The sequence below is a fragment of the Oncorhynchus mykiss genome, chromosome 32, assembly GCF_013265735.2.
Source record: "Oncorhynchus mykiss isolate Arlee chromosome 32, USDA_OmykA_1.1, whole genome shotgun sequence".
Lineage (NCBI taxonomy): Eukaryota > Metazoa > Chordata > Actinopteri > Salmoniformes > Salmonidae > Oncorhynchus > Oncorhynchus mykiss.
In genome coordinates, this window is record NC_050572.1 from 29,287,819 (window position 1) to 29,300,066 (window position 12,248).

The 12,248-nt window shown below is 42.2% G+C and overlaps 1 protein-coding gene across 1 annotated transcript in view; it reads right to left on the minus strand.

Moving 5' to 3' along the window:
* Positions 1–12,248, minus strand: part of LOC110488229 (thrombospondin-3b) — a 35,735-nt gene that overhangs the window by 4,741 nt on the left and 18,746 nt on the right. Inside the window, exons 7-21 of the mRNA XM_021560367.2 lie at positions 9,330–9,381; positions 8,534–8,682; positions 8,132–8,272; positions 7,754–7,828; positions 7,443–7,595; positions 6,650–6,760; positions 6,442–6,549; positions 5,733–5,892; positions 5,211–5,329; positions 5,071–5,123; positions 4,647–4,840; positions 1,032–1,210; positions 893–941; positions 511–707; positions 113–285 (exon numbers count right to left, since the gene is read on the minus strand). Coding sequence (XP_021416042.2) covers positions 113–285; positions 511–707; positions 893–941; positions 1,032–1,210; positions 4,647–4,840; positions 5,071–5,123; positions 5,211–5,329; positions 5,733–5,892; positions 6,442–6,549; positions 6,650–6,760; positions 7,443–7,595; positions 7,754–7,828; positions 8,132–8,272; positions 8,534–8,682; positions 9,330–9,381 — 1,913 coding nt within the window. The remainder of the gene's footprint in view (positions 1–112; positions 286–510; positions 708–892; positions 942–1,031; positions 1,211–4,646; positions 4,841–5,070; positions 5,124–5,210; positions 5,330–5,732; positions 5,893–6,441; positions 6,550–6,649; positions 6,761–7,442; positions 7,596–7,753; positions 7,829–8,131; positions 8,273–8,533; positions 8,683–9,329; positions 9,382–12,248) is intronic.

Genomic DNA, 12,248 nt, shown 5'->3' on the forward strand with positions numbered 1-12,248 from the left:
CAAAATGTTTTCCCTGTTAAAATAAAGGTTAAATACAAATAATACATTGGCAGAAGAATACAACTAGGAGTAGAGCATTTGTGGCTGTAATGCCCTTTGACTTTTTGCTCACTTGATGTAGCCCATCTGCGGGCGGTGGCTGAGGTGCCAGCGGTAGGATGTCTTGTCCCTCCAGCCCACATTCCGGGGGTCCTTCCACAGCAGCGTGACCTCGCCTGGGGTGTCGCCCGTGTGCCACAGGGCGTTCCGGAGGTATTCGCCTGGACCCGTACGTGACTTCACTGCCTGTAGAGAGAAGCGAGTAAAGTCAAGTGTGTGGCTGGGGTAATCTAATATCTATTACATTTGGAGTTGAGGCATGTAGCTGGAACTACCCAACTGGATGACGTGGGATGTGGACTCCTATTGACACAAGACTATTTTGAAGGTCTAAAAACATCTGACAAACTTCTGATGTTTTAGTGTAATGTCCCTTTAAAGTCAACTGGTGCAGTTTACTGTGTGCCCCACCTTTAGTTGCAGGCCTGGCTGGGCCATGGCCCTAAAAGGCAGCGACTGCCAGTAGGTCTGCGCCGTCTGTTTCCACATGACCACGTAGAAGCTGGACGAGTCCTGGTAACCGAAGATGAAGCCCACGTAGTCATCGTCTGTGGCCGTGTTGATGTGGAATGTCCCTTCAAAGTCTACCCCGTTAAAGGCTGTGTAGCCTGGTGGGGATCGGGTTGAGGGAGAGAGAGAGAGAGAGAGAGAGTGAGATACTTGACTTTCATGCTCTTTTTTTGAGACATTTTCACGTAAAAAGGAGAGAAAGTGGGATAAAGAGGGGTGGGGTCAGAGAAAGACAGACAGAAAGATACACCACAGAGTGGCAGAAGGAGGTTTACAGACTTACCTATGGCCAAACCAGGGTCACTGTTCATGGTTTGAACAATTTCCATACCCTAAAAATTAATTTCAGAACAATACTAAATTAATTGAAGTACATACAATATAATGTTTGTTTTCTACATGGGAATATTCCAAATGGTCACCCGATTGAGCACAATCCACTTGGGTTCGATTTGGGCATCGCCCTCCGGGTCCAGGATGACCGTCTGATAGTTTCTGAAGTCGGTCATTGTGACTTCAGCGCTCTCTGGACACACGTCAATCAAGTCTATCACGGAGTCGTTGTCAAAGTCATTCTCGCACATGTCACCAACGCCATTTCCTGATTGGATAAGGGGGACACAAAAATACACAAACATACACCACTCTGAGAAAACAGATGGGATGGGGAGTATAGCGGAAATAGGTTACTGTAGTATGACATACAGTATAGGTTAGGACAAACATAGGTGGCCTGTGGTAGTTTGCCAGCAGTCCAATAAAATGCCAAACCATTTAAAACAGAATACGAAATTCTACTCTAACTTTAATTTCCAGTAAAAAGTGCTACCCCTCTGTGTGTGTCTGAAAAGTTACAGATTGGGCCTTTAAATCCTGGTCACCTTCTCACGTGTGAGTTTCAACTATCTCGAACAGTCGCCCCAGTGTGAGTTTCAACTATCTCGAACAGTCACCCCAGTGTGAGTTTCAACTATCTCGAAAAGTCGCCCCAGTGTGAGTTTCCACTATCTCGAACAGTCGCCCCAGTGTGAGTTTCAACTATCTCGAACAGTCTCCCCAGTGTGAGTTTCAACTATCTCGAACAGTCACCCCAGTGTGAGTTTCAACTATCTCGAACAGTCGCCCCAGTGTGAGTTTCCACTATCTCGAACAGTCGCCCCAGTGTGAGTTTCAACTATCTCGAACAGTCTCCCCAGTGTGAGTTTCAACTATCTCGAACAGTCACCCCAGTGTGAGTTTCAACTATCTCGAACAGTCACCCCAGTGTGAGTTTCAACTATCTCGAACAGTCGCCCCAGTGTGAGTTTCAACTATCTCGAACAGTCACCCCAGTGTGAGTTTCAACTATCTCGAACAGTCGCCCCAGTGTGAGTTTCAACTATCTCGAACAGTCACCCCAGTGTGAGTTTCAACTATCTCGAACAGTCGCCCCCAGTGTGAGTCTCTTGCACGCGATGTCAGAATATACTTACTCACTGTTGCAAAATGTGATTCAAACCAAGCCACGCTGCCTGCTAATTATCTATAGGTTATGTTTCAACTAGTCAATTCACATATAAGTAGTCCATTTCACTGTTGCGGACAATTTACGTTTGAGGCTTTACTGAGCAGGACATACTTCTCTCTTCAATGAAAGCCCAAGCACAAACTTTTTCCTCCCTGGCACATTTTCTAGCTTCCTTCACTACTAATAATAACTTTGACATGTGTACATTCCTATCAAAGTAAATGCCTTGTTACGCTATCATTATAGTTTCTGTATATCGTATTGTCGTTTCTAATGTAGAACACCGTATGTACGGAGCATAATGTATTAACTGTTTTATTCACGTTTTCAAGTACTGGTGACAAATCATGCATTCCGATTCTTGCATAGATTATAATGGACACATATGAAGTGTGTAAAATAATTTTTTGAAGGATGTAATTATTATGATGAGCTAATGCTAAGCTATTTGCCAGCTACTGTTGAAGTCGGAAGTTTACATACACCTTAGCCAAATACGTTTTTCACAATTCCTGACATTTAATCCTAGTAAAAATTCCCTGTCTTTATCAGTTAGGATCACCACTTTATTTTAAGAATGTGACATGTCAGAATAATAGTAGAGAGAATAATTTATTTCAGCTTTTATTTCTTTCATCACATTCCCAGTGGGTCAGAAGTTTGCATACACTCAGTTAGTATTTGGTAGCATTGCCTTTAAATTGTTTAACTTGGGTCAAACTTTTTGGGTAGCCTTCCACAAGCTCACCACAATAAGTTGGGTGAATTTTGGCCCATTCCTCCTGACAGAGCTGGTGTAACTGAGTCAGGTTTGTAGGTCTACTTGCGCGCACACGCTTTTTCAGTTCTGCCCACAAATTGTCTATGGGATTGAGGTCAGGGCTTTGTGGTGGCCACTCCAATACCTTGACTTTGTTGTCCTTAAGCCATTTTGCCAAAACTTTGTAAGTATGCTTGGGGTCATAGTCCATTTGGAAGACCCATTTGCGACCAAGCTTTAACTTCCTGACTGATGTCTTGAGATGTTGCTTCAATATATCTACATAATTTTATTTCCTCATGATGCCATCTATTTTGTGAAGTGCACCAGTCCCTGCAGCAAAGCACCCTCACAACATGATACTGCCACCCCCGTGCTTCACGGTTGGGATGGTGTTCTTCGGCTAGCAAGCCTCCCCCTTTTTCCTCCAAACATAACAATGGTCATTATGGCCAAACAGTTCTATTTTTGTTTCATCAGACCAGAGGACATTTCTCCAAAAAGTATGATCTTTGTCCCCAAAGGGAGTTGCAAACTGTAGTCTGGCTTTTTTATGGCGGTTTTGGAGCAGTGGCTTCTTCCTTGCTGAGCGGCCTTTCAAATTATGTCGATATAGGACTCATTTTACTGTGGATCATGATACTTTTGTACCTGTTTCCTCCAGCATCTTCACAAGGTCCTTTGCTGCTGTTCTGGGATTGATTTGCACTTTTCGCACCGAAGTACGTTCATCTCTAGAAGACAGAACGCGTCTCCTTCCTGAGCGGTATGACGGCTGCGTGGTCCCATGGTGTTTATACTTGCGTACTATTGTTTGTACAGATGAACGTGGTACCTTCAGGCGTTTGGAAATTGCTCCCAAGGATGAACCGGACTTGTGGAGGTCTACAATTGTCTTTCTGAGGTCTTGGCTGATTTATTTTGATTTTCCCATGATGTCAAGCAAAGAGGCACTGAGTTTGAAGGTAGGCTTTGAAATACATCCACAGGTACACCTCCAATTGACTCAAATTATGTCAATTAGCCCATCAGAAGCTTCTAAAGCCATGAAATCATTTTCTGGAATTTTCCAAGCTGTTTAAAGGCACAGTCAACTTAGTGAATGTAAACTTCTGACCCACTGGAATTGTGATACAGTGAATTATAAGTTAAATAATCTGTCTGTAAACAATTGTTGGAAAAATTACTTGTGCCATGCACAAAGTAGATGTCCTAACCGACTTGCCAAAACTATAGGTTGTTAACAAGAAATTTGTGGAGTGGTTGAAAAACGAGTTTTAATAACTCCAACCTTAGTGTATGTAAACTTCCGACTTCAACTGTATGTGTGGCGCCATGTTTGCTGACCTCATACTATGCACTCACGTAAACGTCTGTTAGACCACGGATGACTTTTATTAGATTTTTAGAAAGGGTTTTACTCAATTATTTAGATCACTGGTGAGGTCACCAGCGATGTGATGAATTGTAAATAGTAAATGCTATTAGCCTTATTCATATTATGGTTTCTGTCATCCGAGAGTTAGCTAAATATCACTGCTTGTGTTCGGTCACTCTTTTCTCAGTTAACACTACGACCAATGTGGCCAGCTCAAACACTGACTGTTGCGTCAATCATAACTGTAACCTTCTAAATAAGTGTTCTAATCACACCGGTTTGAGCGTACGCTGCAGGGACCACTGTAGAATGATCATACACGTGTTCATACGTGTCAAAGGGTCAAAACTCTGCGCTTCAAAGAATCTCTTTCCCTGGAACTCCTCCCATACCATTAGTGTCTGTCTGGCTGGGGTTAGGGATGAGACGACAGTTATCCGGCCCGGGAGGTCTCGCATCTGGAATGCCATCGTTGTCGTCGTCATCGTCGCATTCGTTGCCGATGCCGTCATTGTCTGAGTCCAGCTGGGAGCTGTTAGGGACGTCTGGACAGTTGTCCCTTGAATCCTGGTGGCCGTCCCCATCCCTGGACAAGATTGGGACATTAGGAGAAGGCTCAAGTATACAACCTGAGATCATGGACATTGTATTGTAAAATTATGTTTTTTACACATCTTGTTAGTGACAAGAAAAAGACAGCGTTACCTTGTTCAGCCTGGTTGTCATATGGTTATATAACCAGATAACAGCTCCAAAAATAGCTTCTTTATGTTTTGCTGAAGTCCCCTAAACCAGAAAACTAGTAAGAGCACTCACATGTCCTGGTTGGTGTCACACACATCTCCCACCAGGTCGTTGTCTGCATCAGACTGAACGGAGAAAATAGGTTTCAAAGATTTCCTCAGTAAACTATAGTTTTATTTCAACTATCTAGAATGTTATTCTTGACCTCTGACCTGCATGGGGTCGTTGACTTCCGGGCAGCTGTCACAAGCGTCCCCCACTCGATCCCCGTCACGGTCAGTCTGCATAGGGTTGGGCACCTTGGGACAGTTGTCCAGCACGTTTGGGATACCTGGCGAGAGGACAAGGAGGAGGAAGATGAGCGATTCATTTATGGTTTTGGGCCGGTATTCACAAAGGGTCTCAGAGTAGAGTGGTGATGATCTAGGATTAAGTCTTCCCTGTTCATATACTCTTATTTATTATGATTGACAGGCAAAAGTGATCCTATATCAGCACTCCTACTCTGAGATTCTTTGTGAATACTGGACCTGGAGGGCCAAAACACTTCCGGGAACACTTGCGAAACAAACACTTCCATTCTCTCCCTCTATTCATTAACTAAATCAGACAAGGAACATAATCAATAATATCAACCAATCAATTAACTACCCGGTGAGAAAAAAACCCAGCAGTACTTTGGTCCTTGTGGGACAGTAATTGAATAGCCCTGTCCTAAGCGATCCATAGCCTACCATCCCCATCAATGTCATTGTCACAGGTATCCCCAGCCCCGTTTCCATCTGTGTCCTTCTGGCTTCCGTTGGAAACGTTGGGGCAGTTGTCACACGTGTCCCCATACGAGTCTGTGTCCGAGTTCTGTTGATCCTTGTTGGGGACCAGACGGCAGTTGTCCTAGAAAAACGAAGAGGAAAAACTAAATGGTGTGAAGTGGAAACAGGAAGATTCCATTTTGCCTACTGAACATGATCCCACACTGACAAAATACAAACATGGAATTTCTAAACCCAGAGGTGCAACCATCGCAAGATTTCCGGGAACACTTGCGAAACAGACCAGACCATGGTTTAAAGAGTCAAAGAGAGAAGTGAAAAATTCTTCCTTACTTGTTCATTTTCTGAAAATGTAAAGGCACAACCTTGATTCGAGCCAATGTCTCAAGTAGTTGAACATGTTATTACTTCAACCTCGTGAAACTGGCTAACTGACACATTTTCTGTCAAAAACAACTTTATATTGAAGGAGTACCTTTGATTTGACGGCGTGCACATGCACAGTTTGGCATGAGACGACCGTTAGACCTGATGACACGTTTCTACGCGTGCGCTTAGCTAGGCAACGTCACCATGACATCGCCTACAAGTGTGATCGGGGATTTCTGTTGGAGGAACAGTTTTAGCCTGTCTTCATAATGTACTGTCTTGGATACAAGGCTAGACTGACCTCCATGTTCTTGATGCCGTCTCCGTCCGCATCCTCATCACACTGGTCACCTATACCGTCTCCGTCTGCGTCCTCCTGGCCAGAGTTGGGCGTGTTCACACAGTTGTCCTGCATAGGGAACACAACACATGATGATTGTGGTAAGTAAGACATTTTGTTAATGTTTTGTGTGTGTGTGTGTGTGTGTGTGTGTGTGTAACAAGCTTACGGCTCGGCAGTGATAGTCATTGTCTATGCAGGGGAGAGGTTGGTCGGGGTAGCCATCAATGTCTGTGTCTGGGCCACATGTATGCCCATTACCTGCCCAGCCCACATTACACTGTAAGGGAAGAGATATTCAGAGAGAATATACCAAGTGGTAAAAAATTGGAACAGGATTTCTTAATGATGTCATACTGTATAACCAGATTACAACCAACTGGTCTCTGTTACAACCAATTAAAGACGTCTTTTCCATGGCAACACATTTTGGGGAAAGTGTCATATTTTGGTTGTTATCTTTTTCTTGGTGCTAAAAAGACATTGAAGGGATAGTTCACCCAAATTACAAAATTACATATTGGTTTCCTTACCCCGTAAGCAGTATAGGGACAAGGTATGACAGAAATCCATGCGTTGGTTTAGTTTAGTTTCCACATTCAATATTTTAGCGTTTCTGGCACAAATCCTATTCAAGTCACGGGACCGATATTAGCATTTTTTGCACATCATGTTCAAATAAACTATAAGGGACGTTGTTGAGGTTCACAATCAATTTTAGATACATTTGGAGGATTTGGACATGATGCATGAAAAATGATAATATCGGTCCCATGACATGAATGGGATTTGGGCCACAAATGCTAAAACATTAGCATGCGAAAACAATGCCAGGGAAACTTAACCAAAGCATGAATTGCTGGAAACCAATGTGTCACTTTGTAATTTGGGTGAACTATCCCTTTAACAACTTCCTTTTAAAAGCGTCTTTAGCCTATTGAGATGTGCTATGCGTGTCTTACCTCGCAGGAGACCCTGGCAGCACCCTTTATGACACAGTGGGCGTTGACGTCACAGGGGTTGAAGCCCAGCGTGGCGCAGGACCTCCGCAGGAAACAGCCCACCGTCTGGTTGCCTACAAAGCTCTCCTTACATGGACCACACCTGAACGAGCCCTTTGGTGGGAGGGCGAGATGGAGGAGGGAGTTGGGGTAAGACAGAAGGGGAGACAGGAGGGAGACAGAGAGAAAGACACAGAAAGGGAATCATGTATTTCTTTTAAGTGATACAAATATTTCACCTCGCAACCTCTGACTCCCTTTCCACTACTGACCTCTGTGTTGATGCAGACAGAGTTCGGCACACAGGCCTTGTAGAGGTCAGCACACTCATCCACATCTCTGCACTTCTACATAGAAAGACAGAACACCTCACTTTAAGGACAAAACATATCAGACCACCTATTATGATGGCCATAGTGGCAATCACTTTGACACAGTGCACATCTATGTATACAGTGGGTGAGAAGAGGTGTCAATAGTGGTGGTGGTGTGTGCCTGCTGTGTATGTGTGTGTGCACAATGTTAATGTATGTGTGTAGGGTTAGGGAAAATAGGATTTTTAATGGTCAAACATTTTTACACTCCAAAAAGTCCTGACGTTTCACGAAAACAAAGTGTGTGTGTGTCAGGGGGTCTAATGTTGGTCAGACCTGCTTGTGGCTCTTGGCAAACTCCACCCCAAGCCCGCTAAGGAGGGGTCCGGAGAAGCCGACGGGACATGGTTCACAGGTGAAGCCCTTTGCCGTGTTTACGCAACCCTCGGGCGAGAAACAGGGCCGGGCTAGAGCACACTTAGACATGGAGAGAGAGAGACAGAAAGTAACAATACATATATCAGTGTATTTGTGTTTTTGTCACACCTCAAAGTGATTGGTCGCCAAACATCAACTTTCTAATTGTTACTCTGCAGCTGGGTCGTCTGGGGAAATATTGTTCCACCTTAGCTGCAAAGCTTTTGGGAAACTCAACCAAGAATGTTTAAGAAATGATGGGAGCATATCATGCTATCATCTTGTGGTGCTAAAGAAATATAAATAAGACCCTTAGAATACCTCGTCAATGTCCTGGCAGTGGGTGCCATTCCCCGTCATGCCGTCTGGGCAGGCACCACAACGGTACCCTGGGTACTCCCTGGTCTCTGTACAGGCCAAGCCCTTATAGCAGGGGTTGGGCTCGCAGCGAGAGTGGGTCTCGTGGAAGCCTGGTTAACAAAGATATAGAGCATACCAGAGCTGGGTTCAAAATAGGATTTTAAATCTTTTAGCATGCCTTCGAGCTTGCACAGAGTGCCATATGGGCAGGGTTTGCACTAAAACAAGCAATCTGCAGTTGCTACTTAGAAATGAATTATATGTATCCATTGATTCTTGAAGAATATAACTTATAAATGCTTAATGAGCTCAGTTCAACTGTCACATCCCATCAGAGCCCAAAATATAAGCTTGTTTTACTCCAATGTTTGTAAAGAAATTAAATGTAAACAGACACTGTATAGCCTCACAACTATCATTTTTTGTATCATGGATGGTCAGTCCTTGCATCAATAGCTCTTTCTATGAATTTGAGAGTGGCTACATTTCTCCAGCCCCTTTCCTAAGCTTTTTACCGAAACAGTGGCGGGGAACTCTTTTTTGCTAAATTGAAAGGGGCAATTTTTCCATTGGTTCCATTGCGCCAAGCAAGATCAATCAAAGACAGCTAAAGTACTTCATATATTTCAATCTCTCTCTCGCTCTGATTTCCTGTGCTTCTCATATCATCTTGTTTATATTTTCTTTATATGAATCCCCTCTGTTTTATACACGGAGGCGCAGCCTGATGGTATGGTACTGCTCTTCATGCACTCACCACACACTTGGCACTCCAGGATAGTGTTCCTAATCAGAGACATCTCCTTTACCTGTGAAGACCACAAACATACAGCAGTCACCAGAACTGTTTAATGTATTCAACTCTAAATGTAGTATACTGTAGTTGCTCTATAGAACAGTAGTATACTGTAGTTGCTCTATAGAATAGTAGTATACTGTAGTTGCTCTATAGAACAGTAGTATACTGTAGTTGCTCTATAGAACAGTAGTATACTGTAGTTGCTCTATAGAACAGGGGCATACTGTAGTTGCTCTATAGAACAGTAGTATACTGTAGTTGCTCTATAGAACAGGGGCATACTGTAGTTGCTCTATAGAACAGTCGTATACTGTAGTTGCTCTATAGAACAGTAGTATACTGTAGTTGCTCTATAGAACAGTAGTATACTGTAGTTGCTCTATAGAACAGGGGTATACTGTAGTTGCTCTATAGAACAGTAGTATACTGTAGTTGCTCTATAGAACAGGGGTATACTGTAGTTGCTCTATAGAACATGGGTATACTGTAGTTGCTCTATAGAACAGGGGTATACTGTAGTTGCTCTATAGAACAGTAGTATACTGTAGTTGCTCTATAGAACAGGGGTATACTGTAGTTGCTCTATAGAACAGGGGCATACTGTAGTTGCTCTATAGAACAGGGGTATACTGTAGTTGCTCTATAGAACAGTAGTATACTGTAGTTGCTCTATAGAACAGTAGTATACTGTAGTTGCTCTATAGAACAGGGGTATACTGTAGTTGCTCTATAGAACAGTAGTATACTGTAGTTGCTCTATAGAACAGGGGTATACTGTAGTTGCTCTATAGAACAGGGGTATACTGTAGTTGCTCTATAGAACAGGGGTATACTGTAGTTGCTCTATAGAACAGTGGTATACTGTAGTTGCTCTATAGAACAGGGCTATACTGTAGTTGCTCTATAGAACAGTAGTATACTGTAGTTGCTCTATAGAACAGGGGTATACTGTAGTTGCTCTATAGAACATGGGTATACTGTAGTTGCTCTATAGAACAGTAGTATACTGTAGTTGCTCTATAGAACAGTAGTATACTGTAGTTGCTCTATAGAACAGTCGTATACTGTAGTTGCTCTATAGAACAGGGGTATACTGTAGTTGCTCTATAGAACAGTAGTATACTGTAGTTGCTCTATAGAACAGTAGTATACCGTAGTTGCTCCATAGAACAGTAGTATACCGTAGTTGCTCTATAGAACAGTAGTATACCGTAGTTGCTCCATAGAACAGTAGTATACCGTAGTTGCTCCATAGAACAGTAGTATACCGTAGTTGCTCTATTCGAACAGTAGTATACTGTAGTTGCTCTATAGAACAGTAGTATACTGTAGTTGCTCTATAGAACAGTAGTATACCGTAGTTGCTCTATAGAACAGTAGTATACTGTAGTTGCTCTATAGAACAGTAGTATACTGTAGTTGCTCTATAGAACAGGGGCATACTGTAGTTGCTCTATAGAACAGTAGTATACTGTAGTTGCTCTATAGAACAGTAGTATACTGTAGTTGCTCTATAGAACAGTAGTATACTGTAGTTGCTCTATAGAATAGTAGTATACTGTAGTTGCTCTATAGAACAGTAGTATACTGTAGTTGCTCTATAGAACAGGGGCATACTGTAGTTGCTCTATAGAACAGGGGTATACTGTAATTGCTCTATAGAACAGTAGTATACTGTAGTTGCTCTATAGAATAGTAGTATACTGTAGTTGCTCTATAGAACAGGGGTATACTGTAATTGCTCTATAGAACAGTAGTATACTGTAGTTGCTCTATAGAACAGTAGTATACTGTAGTTGCTCTATAGAATAGTAGTATACTGTAGTTGCTCTATAGAACAGTAGTATACTGTAGTTGCTCTATAGAACAGTAGTATACTGTAGTTGCTCTATAGAACAGTAGTATACTGTAGTTGCTCTATAGAACAGTAGTATACTGTAGTTGCTCTATAGAACAGTAGTATACTGTAGTTGCTCTATAGAACAGTAGTATACTGTAGTTGCTCTATAGAACAGTAGTATACTGTAGTTGCTCTATAGAACAGTAGTATACTGTAGTTGCTCTATAGAACAGTAGTATACTGTAGTTGCTCTATAGAACAGTAGTATACTGTAGTTGCTCTATAGAACAGTAGTATACTGTAGTTGCTCTATAGAATAGTAGTATACTGTAGTTGCTCTATAGAACAGTAGTATACTGTAGTTGCTCTATAGAACAGTAGTGTACTGTAGTTGCTCTATAGAATAGTAGTATACTGTAGTTGCTCTATAGAACAGTAGTATACTGTAGTTGCTCTATAGAATAGTAGTATACTGTAGTTGCTCTATAGAACAGTAGTATACTGTAGTTGCTCTATAGAACAAGGGTATTCAACTGGGGGAGGTACAGGGAGTCAGCACATTTTTAAAGTGGAAAGTGGTTTATTTAATGAATATCGCTAGTAACAATACAATGAACTAAGTTTGAATTGTCTACCCACAGTAGAAAATAGGAAAATATATTCTTTCTAATGTCAACTTTATTTCTCAACACCTAATATTGTGTAAAATACACTCATTGGAGCCAGTTACACTCACTGGAGTATCTGACATAGGCTTTGAAAAGACATCCTCGAATATAATAGGCTATAATGTGGCTGTGGAGGTCAAAATAATGAAAAACTATCTAGCAAATCTATTCATTTTAAAATATGATAACTGCTCCTTGCCTGATGATAAGACATGACATATAATGGGGGTCCCTGTTTGGTTTTCCTGGGAGGTCGTCCCTGGGCAAGAAAAGCTTGAAAACCTGTGCTATAGAACACTGCCATCTCTCAAACAGTTACGTTCTTGTTTATGTGAGCACACAATTGATGAACCTGCACTTTTCTGCTTG